Source organism: Triticum urartu, chromosome 5A (genome assembly GCF_056163025.1).
Source record: "Triticum urartu cultivar PI428250 chromosome 5A, HENAU_Tu73, whole genome shotgun sequence".
Classification (NCBI taxonomy): Eukaryota; Viridiplantae; Streptophyta; class Magnoliopsida; order Poales; family Poaceae; genus Triticum; species Triticum urartu.
This window is the reverse complement of record NC_141877.1, coordinates 488,045,373-488,058,243: the sequence shown is the minus strand read 5'-3', so window position 1 is coordinate 488,058,243 and position 12,871 is coordinate 488,045,373. Positions and strand designations below refer to the sequence as shown.

General features: G+C 44.7%; 1 protein-coding gene across 1 annotated transcript; it reads left to right on the top strand.

Annotated features, from left to right (window-relative positions):
- Positions 1-9,511: 9,511 nt before the first annotated feature.
- On the top strand, positions 9,512-11,230 carry LOC147972157 (uncharacterized). Its single transcript, XM_087524248.1, has 2 exons — positions 9,512-9,610; positions 9,728-11,230. The coding sequence occupies exons 1-2, from the start codon at positions 9,512-9,514 to the stop codon at positions 11,228-11,230; spliced, it is 1,602 nt and encodes a 533-aa protein (XP_087380374.1).
- Positions 11,231-12,871: the final 1,641 nt, after the last annotated feature.

Sequence of the window (12,871 nt, the reverse complement as noted above, 5' to 3'; positions counted from 1 at the left end):
CCTCACGTGCGCCGCCGGCTCTCTATCGGCCACCATCGTCACACCACCGCACACCACCACCGCCTGCCTCGCGCCGCCCTTCCCAGGCTTCGCCGACCCCCGCACCAGCATCGCTTGCTCCTAGGAAGTGGATGCCCAGGGGCTGACGCCGTCGGCAGAGCTTCCAGCCCCGTTCCACCCGGTTCCTCAACTCCGGCGACTGCGCAGGCGTGCACAGCCTCCACTCTTCACCAACGCAGCCTGCCCAAGTGCTTCTCCGTCGAGGACTCCCATCGCCGCCCTCTCTTGTTCTCCAACGTGCACTGACGGTCATGCTCTTCTGCTATGCGCCTCACCCACTTCTTCCTCGGCACCTGGACGCTCCCGAACATAGTCGCCATCCCGTGCTCCGCCACCTTCCCAACCTCAGGGAGCTCGGCCTCTGCATCGTCGCCCTGAATTTTCCCCTGTGTTTAACATGTTAATTGAGAGAGGGTTGAGCTCATCCTATGAACTGAAACATGCTTCTTCTCGGTTGACATGTTTGAGCTCGACCTGTCTCAATCTCCGGGAGGATGTTTTCATATCACAACACGCACATACGTGTACTACTAGTTTGGCAGCCTAGTTGTAGGTCACACCAACTAAATTTGGTCGCTCGATCTGCATTCACTCCGGTCCATCAGGTGGTTCGTTCCAACACTACACACACCTGCTACTGGATTGTTTTTTGGACATGTCAACTGGGAGACATCAACCAGGGTCTGCCCCTCATCGGCAGAGAAGAATAGCACTGCTGGCTTGTATAGTAGGTTGCAGTTTCAGAAGGAAAATCGGGATAAAAGTTCAAGTGCCGCTGACAGACGCACGTTGATGTGAACGTCCTCGTCAACCGAGGCAGGCTGCTGCTCTATATCCATCACCATCTCTCTTTCTCTCTCTCTCATGTGAATTTTGGACATTGCCTACTTATGCACTTCACCGTTGATGCAAAAAAGCTACTACCCCGCTTAGAACTGCTTTTTTTTCTTGCATCAGAATCTCAACATTCTTCTAAACCTCATTTGAACCTATCTCCCATGAAGCAGGTACTCAAGCTGGGACACTCCGGCACGTCTTGATGTTCCATGTAGGCCTACATTTGTTTTAGATTATGGATTTTTTTGCTACTGCCGACAGAGAACAAGAACGCAGCGACATTTTATTTTGAACTTCCATCTCTTTTGTTGCACATTGTTTAGGATATTGCTAGTTCTAAAGCATTTTTTTCTCTGAACTATTTATCTCAGTAAATCTCGTGTTAATAACACGGTAATATATACACGAAAACCTGATAACTTACATACAAACATAGTGATAGTTTGAGCTAGAATTTTTTTTGTTTAAAACATACCCCCGATAACGTTTGTGTAAATAACGTGGTAATACATCCACAATAGAGTTGATAACCCACGTATAAATATCACTGTAACTTTTTTGATTCGGGAGAAAAGTTGTTGGAAAACATACATCCCATTAACTTCTGTGCAAATAGCATGGTAATATGCACACAACTGAAGTGATAATTTATGTACAAACACCACGATAACTTTTTAACCCCGAAGAAAGAAGTTGTTGAAAAACATACCCTCTGGTAATTTCAGTGCAAATAGCATGGTAATGTGCAGACAACAAACGTGATGACTTATGTACAAACACCGCGGTAACTTTTCGTCTCCGGAGAAACAAGTTTGTTAAAACATACCTCCGGTAACTTCAGTGTAAGTAGCATGATAATATATGAACCGTAGACCTAATAATAACTTACATACACACCTCGGTAACTTTGATCAGGGGAAAGAGTTGTTCAAAAACATACCCTAGATAAACTGTAAATAACATGGTAATATACAAACTGCGTATTTGATAACCTGGATGTAAGTACCTCGGTAACATTGACCAAATAAGGAAAAAGTTTGACTAGGTGAACAATTATTGAGAAAATAATCCCCGTTAATTATATGTAAATATAACGGTAATTCACGCACCGCAAACTTGATAAGTTATGTACAAACACTGTGTTAACTTTTGACTCGGAGAAAAAGATGTTGAAACATACAACGATAAATTGTGTATAAATAACACAGTAATATACAGACCACGATCGTGATAATATTCATACAAACACCACGGTAATTTTTGACCTAGGAAAAAGTTGATAAAAACATATCCCTGATAACCTTTGTATAAATAGTATGATAGTTTACTCATGCAGATCTGATAACTTGTGTATGAACATCATGATAACTTTCTAATCTGGGGTTGAAAAAATTGTTGAAAACGTAGACACAATACCTTCTATGTATCTAGCATGATGATTTACACACCGCAAGGTAACTTCGGTACGAAACACCATAGTAAATTTGCCCAGGTGATTTTTTTATGAACATGCGATAACTTCTGCCTAAATAATGTGATAATTTACTCACCGCAGATTTGAGTACTTACGTACAAACACCATGGTAACAATGACCGGAGGGGGGGGGGGGGGCATTGTTCCAAAACCCGTAGAAATGAGGCTGCCGGTTTGGATTTTCAGTTACTAATCACTGCTTGTTTTGTTTATTCTCGTCACAGGAAGATACAATTAGTATGTAAGCTGTATGTAATCAGTTAAGTGGGCTAGCACAACTGGATGTTGCAGCTTAATTTCGTGTGGGAGGGTTTGGGTTCGGTTCCCCTTCAATGCCTTTCTTTTTGCCTATTTTAAACTACAAACCTGAAAAAACACGGAAATCTGGCAGGTGGGATCGAAGGGAGAAGAGTGGTGTGGCACTTTTAGCAATCTGGCACACGTGTGTCAAATATCATTGTCCTTTTTTAAAATGGTGTATTACTTTTTTGGAATGTCAAACCTGTTAAGTTTGTTCAAATTTGTAAATAAATATATCAAATCAGTATGATTAGATTCATCATGAAATGAAATTCCATATTCCTTTTGTTTAATATTATGGATCTCGATATATTTTTCTTTGAAAATTGGTCAAAGTTGAATTTTTCTTGACTTTTCAAACTTTGACGTTAATTGAAGAACTTGATCAAAGTTTTAAAAAGTTATCTAAATTGAAGATCTTAATTAATTGTGAGGCCTAAAAAATTTGGAAGCATAGTATATAGTATAAAAGAATTGAAAGAAAGAGCTTTGAGAAATTGTTGACTCGGTCAAAATTGGATGACCAAATTTCAATTAGAGACCTCAATTGAATGCATGCTCTTTAAAATTAGGGAGCTTAGTGTTATAGAGGATGGCGATCACAATGCACACACGCCAATTTCACTGCACGTGCCAAATGGGCCTCACCGAAATCCCTAATTAAGTGGTGCGCTGTATGTGCGCCACTTGTCGCAATCTCGGAATTTTTTCTTTTTCGTAAATGCGTTTATTCTAAATGTTTTATCTCTTAAACCACGTGTCCAAATCGTGAACCATTTTTATTGTTGAATTTCTCGCTTCGAGTTCTTCGAAACTAGATATTGTATTAATAGGTTTCGGTGGTTTTTCTCAAGAAAGAGTAGGAAAATACCAAAAAAAAGAAGTCGGAGTCACAAATTTTCCCCACTTTTTTTTCTTTTTCTGAGAGGCACACATCTCGTGAAAAAACGTGTTTTTTTCATTCCTGAGAGGCACAGCTCGGGGACGCAAAAGTTGTTCCTCCACGAGAAGCAAATCTGACTTTTGTGGAAAAAACATATTTTGTGCATCTCGAGAAGCATATCTGTGGCACGTTTTTTTCCTTCTTCAAGAGGTGTGCCTTGCAAAGCAAACATGTGCCTTCACGAAAACCAAATCTGTGCTTTTCGCGAAAGAAAAAAAAACACATTTTTCCTTCTCCGAGAGGCACAACTCCGCCTCGCAAAGAAAACGTGTGCATTCACGAAAAGCAAATATTTGCCTCTCACAAAAGGAAAAAAATATGTTTTTCTTTTCTTTTTCGAGAAGCACAGTTTTAGCTCTTGTGGAAGCAAACTTGTGCCTCCATGAGAAGCTAATTTGTGCCTCTCACGGAAGGGAAAACAACAAGTTTTTTTTTCCTTTTTAAGAGGCACAGTTTTGCCTCTTGTGAAAGCAAACATATGTCTTTACGAGAAGCAAATATGTACATCTCGCAGAATAAAAAAAATATGTTTTTTCGTGCATTTTAATTTGTTTAAAACGTAGGGTGGATCAGGCAAAAACCAAAAAGCCAGAAAAACTGAAAAAGCTCATCTAAAACTCGAAAGTGCGTACAGAAAAATAAAACAAATAAAACCTCAAGAAAGCGTCCAGAACGCGGCACGTAGCGGCTGAAGGGCTCCCGCAAGGGCTACCCCTCTATTAGTTGCTCTCTCCGCAAACCTATCTGGGCCAACTCTAGTTCACGTAGGTTCCCATTCACAGGATTGGAAACAGACGACCAAATTGGCATTCTGGTCATTAACCTCTCCACGCGACGACACCTCTTCCCTCCTCGCGTAGCAGCGCATCAGGGGACGAAGCGTGCTAGGGCCCTCCATGCATCGTCGTGGTCGCTCGACGACTGAGCAATGCTACTTGTGAGTGATACGTCTGCAAGGTATCTATAATTTTTTTAATTATTTCATGCTATTATATTATCAATCTTGAATGTTTTACATGTATTTACAAGCAATTATATATCTTTTTTGAAACTAATCTATTAACTTAGTGTCCAGTGTTAGCTGCTGTTTTTTATCAATTTTTTGTTTTTCAGAATATCAGTACCAAATAAATCCAAATGCCACAAAACTTTTTAAAGATTTTTTATAGACAAAAGAGATACTAGAAGCTTATTTTCGGCAGCACCCACGCATGATTAGTGTGCCGGACCAAGCGAGAGTTACGGCGTAGTAAACGGGCCGCAGTTTTGCCTTGAAGACCCAACACGGGTACCTTTACACCTCCAGCCCACTCTGTCCAATCTCTTGTACCACCAACACTGACACACTCGTGTCGTCAAAATGTCTGAAAAAAAAAATCTTTTCTCATCAAAATTAGCACACAAAAAAAATCTTTTCTCATCAAAAACCCCTAAAAAAACTTGTCTTATCAAAAAGAAAAAAAATCAACACTGACACACTGCACTGTTTCCTCAAAAAAAGAAAGAAAAAAGACACACTACACCGCGCCGTTCAACTGTCTCCACTGGCCAAGCCCAAGGCGGCGTGACGGCGGCGACGGCGAGCCAGCGAGCAAACAACCCCCCCCCCCCCCCCCCCCCCCCCCCCCCGACATCAAACATTCTATTTTAGGAGTGTCACCACTAGTCATACCACATAGCCCCACATGTACTCTTCGTTGGCATGTCACAATGACAGCGCACATCTTCCGCGGGTAAAGAATGCTTGGCCGATCTTCATAAAAACATTCTAATCTTGTTGGATACTTGTGTTTTTCATAAAGATTTCCAAGATGCTTCCTCCTGTCCCACAAATTAGACAATCTGGCATTCCTTTTTAGCCAGACTTCTCTTCGCAATTTGGTTGCTATCATCATTTTATACGCTATACTTCTTAAAAATTTCACACCCAACAATCGCTAATATTTCTTGTACACTGTGATATACTCATTATGACCAAAACATCCATGAGAATAAAATACCTCCTCAACCCGTGCTCTAATCCATGTGGCAGACGTGGGCTCAATCAACTTAGAAACAAAACGAGGCTGGTTTGGAGCAATACATCCATAGAGGTAATAACATCAGTGGTGCTTAAACTTGCCATGGATGTTTATTTTGATGCCTAAACTTAAAAAATACAATGAACTGGTTCTAAAACTTGACAGTATGGTTCAAATACAGTTCATATCACGTACAGATACATATGTGTGGCTGAATAGACATGTCAGCATGGGAGGGGTCCACCTGATGTGTAGGAAAAGATAGACTTACAAGATGACCGTCTGGTCCCACCTGACAGTGCACAAAAAAAAACATGGTGCGTGACTCGAACTAGAGACCTCGAGCAAGACAAGACTTATGCTAACCACGTTGTCCAGAAATATTACTGTCCTCTTTGCATCAATACACTTTATCAGCACTAATACACCTGTGCAGTTAAATGGGCTGGACGCAGTGCGGCCCATTTTTCTCATGTTAGTTGGTTTTCCTTTTTTTAGAAATTATAAAAACATGGAAACTACAATAAAAATAATAAATAAATGTTAGTTTTAAATATTCACCAAATTAAATATTACTTAAGAATTTTTATAATCTTTGAATATTTTTAAAGCATTCACATATTTAATAAAATAATTTCAATATTTTAAAAATGTTAAATTAATTTTAACAATCTTCATATTTTCCAATAATATTCACGTGGTCCTTCTTTAGAATGTTAGGATTTTTTATGTGGCGCTTCCACATATGAGTTTTCTTATTTTTTTGGAATTTGTAAAATATATTTAAATTACTTTAATAGTACTAAAAATAAATTTGAATGTTCTTGTCCTATAAATAATATGCAGACAAAAATAGCTTACTTCTAAAAATGTTAATGTAATTTTCACAAATATTTACATGCATTTTAATTATAAAAATGTATGTATACTTTGAAACTATTCACTCGAGGATCTATGACCCTGGGGGCACACTAGGACATTATTTTTTCCCTCAATATCTTTAAATTTATTTTTATTTGAAAATATATCTTTTGACAAACACATAAACTTTATTAAAATATGAGAACATGTTTTAAAACTAGAAATACATGTCCTCAAAGCATGGACACTTTATATACTACTTGAATATTTGTGTAATTTCTAATAAAAAGAAAATAACACATGGAAAATGGGCGTGAGAGCAGCCCATTTAAGTCCACGACTCATGCTGGTTGATAAAGCATAGGGATGCATATTGTGAACAAGTCATGTGCTGGGTGAAGTGGTTGGCCTAGCCTTTTGACTGCGTGATGTTTCAAGTTCAAATCCTAGCTGCTATTTATTATTGTGATGTTTCAAGTTCAAATCCTAGCCGCTAGTTAATTTTGTTTATTTATTGTTGTGTGCACTGATAGGTAGGACCCGATGGTCATTCAGACATGCACTTCCAAGTTAGTCTGTCCCAGCACTGCAGGTGGGGCCCCCTCCACGGTGGCATGTCTAGTCAACAAATGCATACATATATGTACATGATTTGAACCGTATTTGCACCAGGCTGCCAAGTTTTAGAACCAATTCGGTGTATTTTTCAAGTTCAGGCACCAAAGTGAACATCCATGGCAAGTTTAAGCACCACTGGTGTTATTACCTCTACATCCATAGGGTTTCATCATCTCAGGTCTAGGTAGCCGGTTGTGGTTCCAAATTTCTCTCATTAGGCGTTTTTTTAGCAACTCTCATTAGGCGTAAGAGCGTGTTTGGCAATATTAAGGGAAGGGGAATGGGAGTTTAGAGTAGGGAGTTGGGCCGAGATTAGACATGGGATAAGTCGTTTTATTCCCAATCCTCTGTTTGGTGCGTGATAGGAGTTATGTCTGAGAATTTGAGAAGAAATTATACTTCCTTGTTTGGTTCATGTGAATTGACATTGGACTAGACATGGGAAGTTAGGATGAACGATTAAGATTGACTCACTTAAAAAATTCCCTTCCAACTCCCATCCCCTCCCTTGTTAATAAAACGGTGGGAGCTGGAGTCTCAAGTCCCATGCCTCTTCTCTTGTGAATTCTCAATCCTCCAACCAAACAATAGATTTGAAATCTCATGCCCCTTCAATTCTCATTCCTTGGCTCTAATTACCCCCAACCAAACACGTTGTAAGTGGTTGTGTCTCACTGCGGACGAGACACAATCAGTCCTACAAGGGTCAGCTATTTTTTTTTGAGAAATACAAGGGTTAGCTTATTTTCGGCAGCACCCACGCACGATTAGTGGGCCGGACCAAGTGAGAGTTACGGCATGCATATAAATGGGTATAAAACGGGCCGCAGTTTTGCCTTGAAGACCCAACACGGGTACCTTTACACCTCCAGCCCACTCTATCCAATCTTGTTCCTCCAACACTGACACACTTGTCTCGTCAAAAAGGAAAAAAAACACTGACACACCGCGCCGTTCAACTGTCTACACTGGCCAAGCCCATCACCACCAGACCACCTCCCACGCCACGCGCACTAGGGCTGAATTGGACAGGATGGAGCGGTTGCCGGCCGCTCGATTTTCTCTCCGTTTTGAGTTTCGAAATTGGGAGTTCGAACCATCGGATTCGTTTTTTTTCGAATACACACGAGTGTGCGTATCATATATTATAGAAGGAAAGGATAGAGACCCTCCACACATGAAAGATACAATGTTATTTACAGGTAGCCCTCGGCCACCCCACCCGACTAGCTAATTAGCGGACTACTCGTTACTCTCCCACAATGCAAGGCCCAACATAAACCTCTCAACTTCCCCTTGTAGTAGTCCTGCCTGCTTCCATGCCCTTGCTTCGACAACGATGTTCTTGAGCACCTTTTGTGTGGATGGCGCCTCATCCACAGCTCCCATAGGGCCAAGATAGATATTGTCCTAGCCAATTTCCGGTGTTGCCCAATATCTTCCTGCCTGATGCACCACTCCGGAAGTGACTCCGTTGCCGTTGGAGCCCTGTCTGGTTGTCCCAAGGCCAGACACACCTTGCTCCAAACCTCCCGAGCGAAGACACATCCGATCATGATGTGTGTGATGGTCTCTTCGTGCTGGCCACAGAATGGACACGGGCTTTGGTGGGGGAGGCCCCTCCTAGCAAGGCGGTCAGAGGTCCAGCATCTATTCTTCATGGCCAGCCAAATGAAAAACCGACGTTGCAAGGGCGCCCGTGACACCCATGTGAACTCCGCCGTTGGTGCAATCTCAAGTCCCGCAAACTTGGCTGCGTATGCTGATCGCGCCGAAAACATGCCATCCTTCTCCCACGCCCAAAGAATCTTGTCTGGCGCATCCTCCCGGAGGGCCACACCCTCCACTCGCTGCCATAGTCCCAGGAACTGCCTGAGCATGTCGGCCGTAAGCTCAGGCTCGATGTCCTCTGCCCATGAATGATTAGTGAGCGCTTCTGCTACTGTCCGTGAGGATCTCACTTGTCTCGATACCTTGGAGTAGAGCATGGGTGCCAGGTCTTGGATTCGGAAGCCGTCGACCCACTTGTCCTCCCAAAAGCGTGTGTCCTGCCCATGCCCCACTGTAGCTATTGTCGCCGCGCGAAAGAGCGCTCTGGACTCCGCTGGGATTGCGATTTGGAAATCTTCCCATGGTCTTGTATGATCCGTACGTTGTAGCCACGGCCATCTGGCCATCATCGCGGTGTTCAACCACCTCAGGTTTCGTATGCCGAGACCACCTGCCCACCTAGGGCGGCACACCAAATCCCATGCCACGACGCAATTGCCACCACGCACATCCATATTACCACACCAGAGAAAACCACGACAAATCTTCATTAGGGCGGTGAGGGTCTTTGGAGGTACGTTCATGGCGAGCATGGCATGAATCGGGATTGCGCATAGTACAGAGAGAATGAGGATGAGCCGTCCACTTTTTGGTAGGGTAGCGGCCTTCCAGTTGGGCAGGCGGTTAGCGAACTTCTCCACCAAGTATTGGAACTGTGCCGGAGTGGTCGGAGACGGATGACATCTCGGATCGGTGCCTAGTAGCGGCTCTATATATTTCCAGGGCGGCATGGGGGCACCCGTGTCCCGGGCGAGGTAATCCTTCAGCTCTCGCGAGATCTAGGTCTCTCTCTTTCTCCTCTTCCCGGCCGCCGGTGGAGTGTGGACTGAGGGGCGGCGCACAGGAGGAAGAGGGTATGGGGCGCCGTTACCGGGAGGCAAGCGCAGGGCCTACGGAGATGCCGACGCGTTCCCTCGCAAGCGCCGGGCGACGGCGGAGGCGGAGGTGCCGGACTGGACGTCGATCCACCCCGACATCACCAGCCTCATCGCCGAGCGGCTGCTGGCCGAGGACGTGACGGAGTACATGCGGTTCCGCCTCGTGTGCTCCCACTGGCGCACGTCGACGGCCAGCCCGCAGGATGCCACGCTGGCCGACCGCCACTTCCACCCGCGCGGCTGGGTCGCGCTCTGTGACGGCAACGGCGTCCGCCTGGTCGAGGACGCCGCGATCACCTTCTTCCACACTGCCACCAGTAGGATCCGCAGGCTCCCCCTGCCGGGGCTCCGGCGGCACCGGATCGTCGGCTTCACAGACGGCCTCCTAATCGTGCTCGACACCCGCGCCACCGTCATCCACGTCGTCCACCCCTTCACCCACGTCGTCGTCGAGCTGCCCCACCTCGCCACCTTCTTCCACTGCGTGCTCAGGAAGCAGGAGTCGTTCACCACGGCCATGGACTCGTTCGTCTGGATGAACGCCACCGTGTGCGTCGTGAGCCCCAGCTCCATTGCCGTCCTGATCTGGTTCCTAAACACGCCCCTGGTGATCTGCGCTCAGCCCGGTGACAAGGGCTGGAAGATCATCCACACCGATATCCAGCTCTCCAACACTCTGCCGTTCGACGGCGGGCTCTACGGCGTGACGCGAGTCGGGAGGCAGCTGCTGCAGGTGTATCCAGTTCCTCATGATCCACACGCCAATCCGGTGGTCGCTGAGGTGCCAGAGGAGCTTGGTGACCCTGAGAGCTGCCTCTACTACCTCGTGGAGTCCATGGGAGCCGTGCTTGTCGCCGTCCTGCACAGGGTTGTCCGAGACACTTTCGGCCCCGTGACGAGCATGCTCTTCAGGGTGGATCTCCGCCGCCGAGAGCTCGTGTGGGTGACCAGCCTCGGCGACCGGGCGCTATTCATCAGCCGCGACCGGTGCTTGTCCGTCTCGTCCAGGGATCTCCCTTCGATCAGCGGCAACTCTGTCTACTTCGCCAGGCCCGGCGAGGACCCTGTCGAGGTGTACTCACTTTGTGACGGCTCGTTCGAGAGCACGGTGACGGCGAGCCAGTCACGCGACATCAGGAATGGGGTGCTTCCGACCTCGGTGCAGCCTTTTACCCTCGCCGACCATCTGGCCACCTACTGCCGCCACCGCGAGTGGACGAGAGGGCTCATGTTTCACGAGTACTGCTGCATGTGCCCTACTTGGAGCGAGCTGTGGAAGAGGATGGTTGCGCAGGATTCGGAAGTCGTCGTTCCGAGGCTGAGAATAATGGAGCACGAGCTGAAGAAGCAAGAACTGCCTGACCTTCTCAGCTCTGCTAGAACACTATCTGAACTTCTGAAGCAGTGAGAGCTGTGATTACAGTAGAGTGAGTCATTCGCAATGCCAATGGCGCGTTATGGCATAGCACACGCACCATTACGGTTGTTGCATTGAGTTGGTGAAGGTGTCATTTATTGAGTTTATGCTGCAGCCAACTCATGCAAAAGTCTGAACTATGGGATAGTATACTTACCCCAACAGTCATATTAGCGTGGCAGTAGTGGGTTCAGCAAAACAATTTTTCTTTTCTTTTTTAGAACAGCAAAACAATTTGGGGAATGGCGGCCATGCCATTCCTTCGCCACAACCGTCACAACTGCCACACACGCGCGAATCCTATTATGAGTTTCTGACTGGCCCCTGGTATTCCTCCTGCGTCGTGCCGTCGTAGTGTTTGGATCGAGGGATCAGGGATGAGCCTTCGCCCTTGCTGCCTCTGCTTCACGGAGCGGCTGCGTCGCAGGCACGCCCGTAACATGGTTGCCATCGCCCTGCAAAAAGGAGCACACAAGGGTACACGTAAATAAAACGTGCGAAATTGCTCAACAAGCTTGAGTCACACACGGTTTTTGGCCACTCTGGCCAATTCTGTTTTTCTTTTGAAACGCGGTCTTTTAGGGCCTGGTTCATTAAAACAGGTCGAAGAAACTTGGCGAAAACCGCCTGCAAAAGCAAGGCACACAGGACGACCTGGAAAATAGTAGACAAAACTTACTACAGTTATGGGTCTGAGCTAAATTGCGAGGAGATAAATCATTTTGTTTCATGGATTAAAGATGTTGAGACTTTTAAGATGAATTATCATATCCCTCCTAGTTATTCTCAATACGTGCCACTAGTGCACGTGTTGAACTACGGTAACATCCATCGAGATATTATGGGTAACATTTTTCCTATTGTGTTATCATTGCATTTTTTGCATAGATTCTTTTAAGCTAAACTACATTCTGCTAAGTATGTTATTATGATGTTCTTTGATGGAAACTCCCAACGGATTGTATACCTAGTCTTATGAAAATGAAAGGTGACATGAAGATTGTTGGCTTACGGCCAAGTTGGCCTACGATTCACCGTAGTGCATACATGATTCATCGAAGCGATGACATCCTCACAATCAAAGATCGCAGAGAACTACTTGGAGGCAACATCAAGCGCAACCCACAAATGGGAGACATGTTCATTTGTATTCCCCATAATGGAGAATTAGGGGTTTACCTGTTTTATGCTATTTTACCTTCGAGAGAGAGTAGGAGGTCTTAGGTAGTTATGTGCTACATTGTGCTAGAATGATGAGCTAGTTCTTATATGACTATGATGATGAGTTGTTATCATGATAATGATGATGATGAGTTATGTGCTATGACCTTTGTGCTAGAATGATGAGCTAGTTCCTATATATATAACTATGATGATGAGTTATTATTATTATTATTATTATTATTATTATTATTATTATGTATGGGTTCTTATATGAATATGATGATGAGTTATTATGATCATGTTGAGTTGGTATTTATGTGCTACATTGTGCTAGAATGATGAGCTAGTTCTTATATGACTATGATGATGAGTTGTTATCATGATGATGACGATGAATGATACGTCTCCAACGTATCTATAATTTTTGATTTGTTCCATGCTATTATATATATATATATATATTCTATT

Excerpts from the sequence above, each read along its gene's own strand:
- LOC147972157 (XM_087524248.1), top strand. The coding sequence starts at position 9,512 with ATGAGGATGAGCCGTCCACTTTTTGGTAGGGTAGCGGCCTTCCAGTTG. Across the intron at positions 9,611-9,727 it reads ATTGGAACTGTGCCGGAGTG|GTCTCTCTCTTTCTCCTCTT; the intron begins GTCGGAGACGGA and ends CGCGAGATCTAG.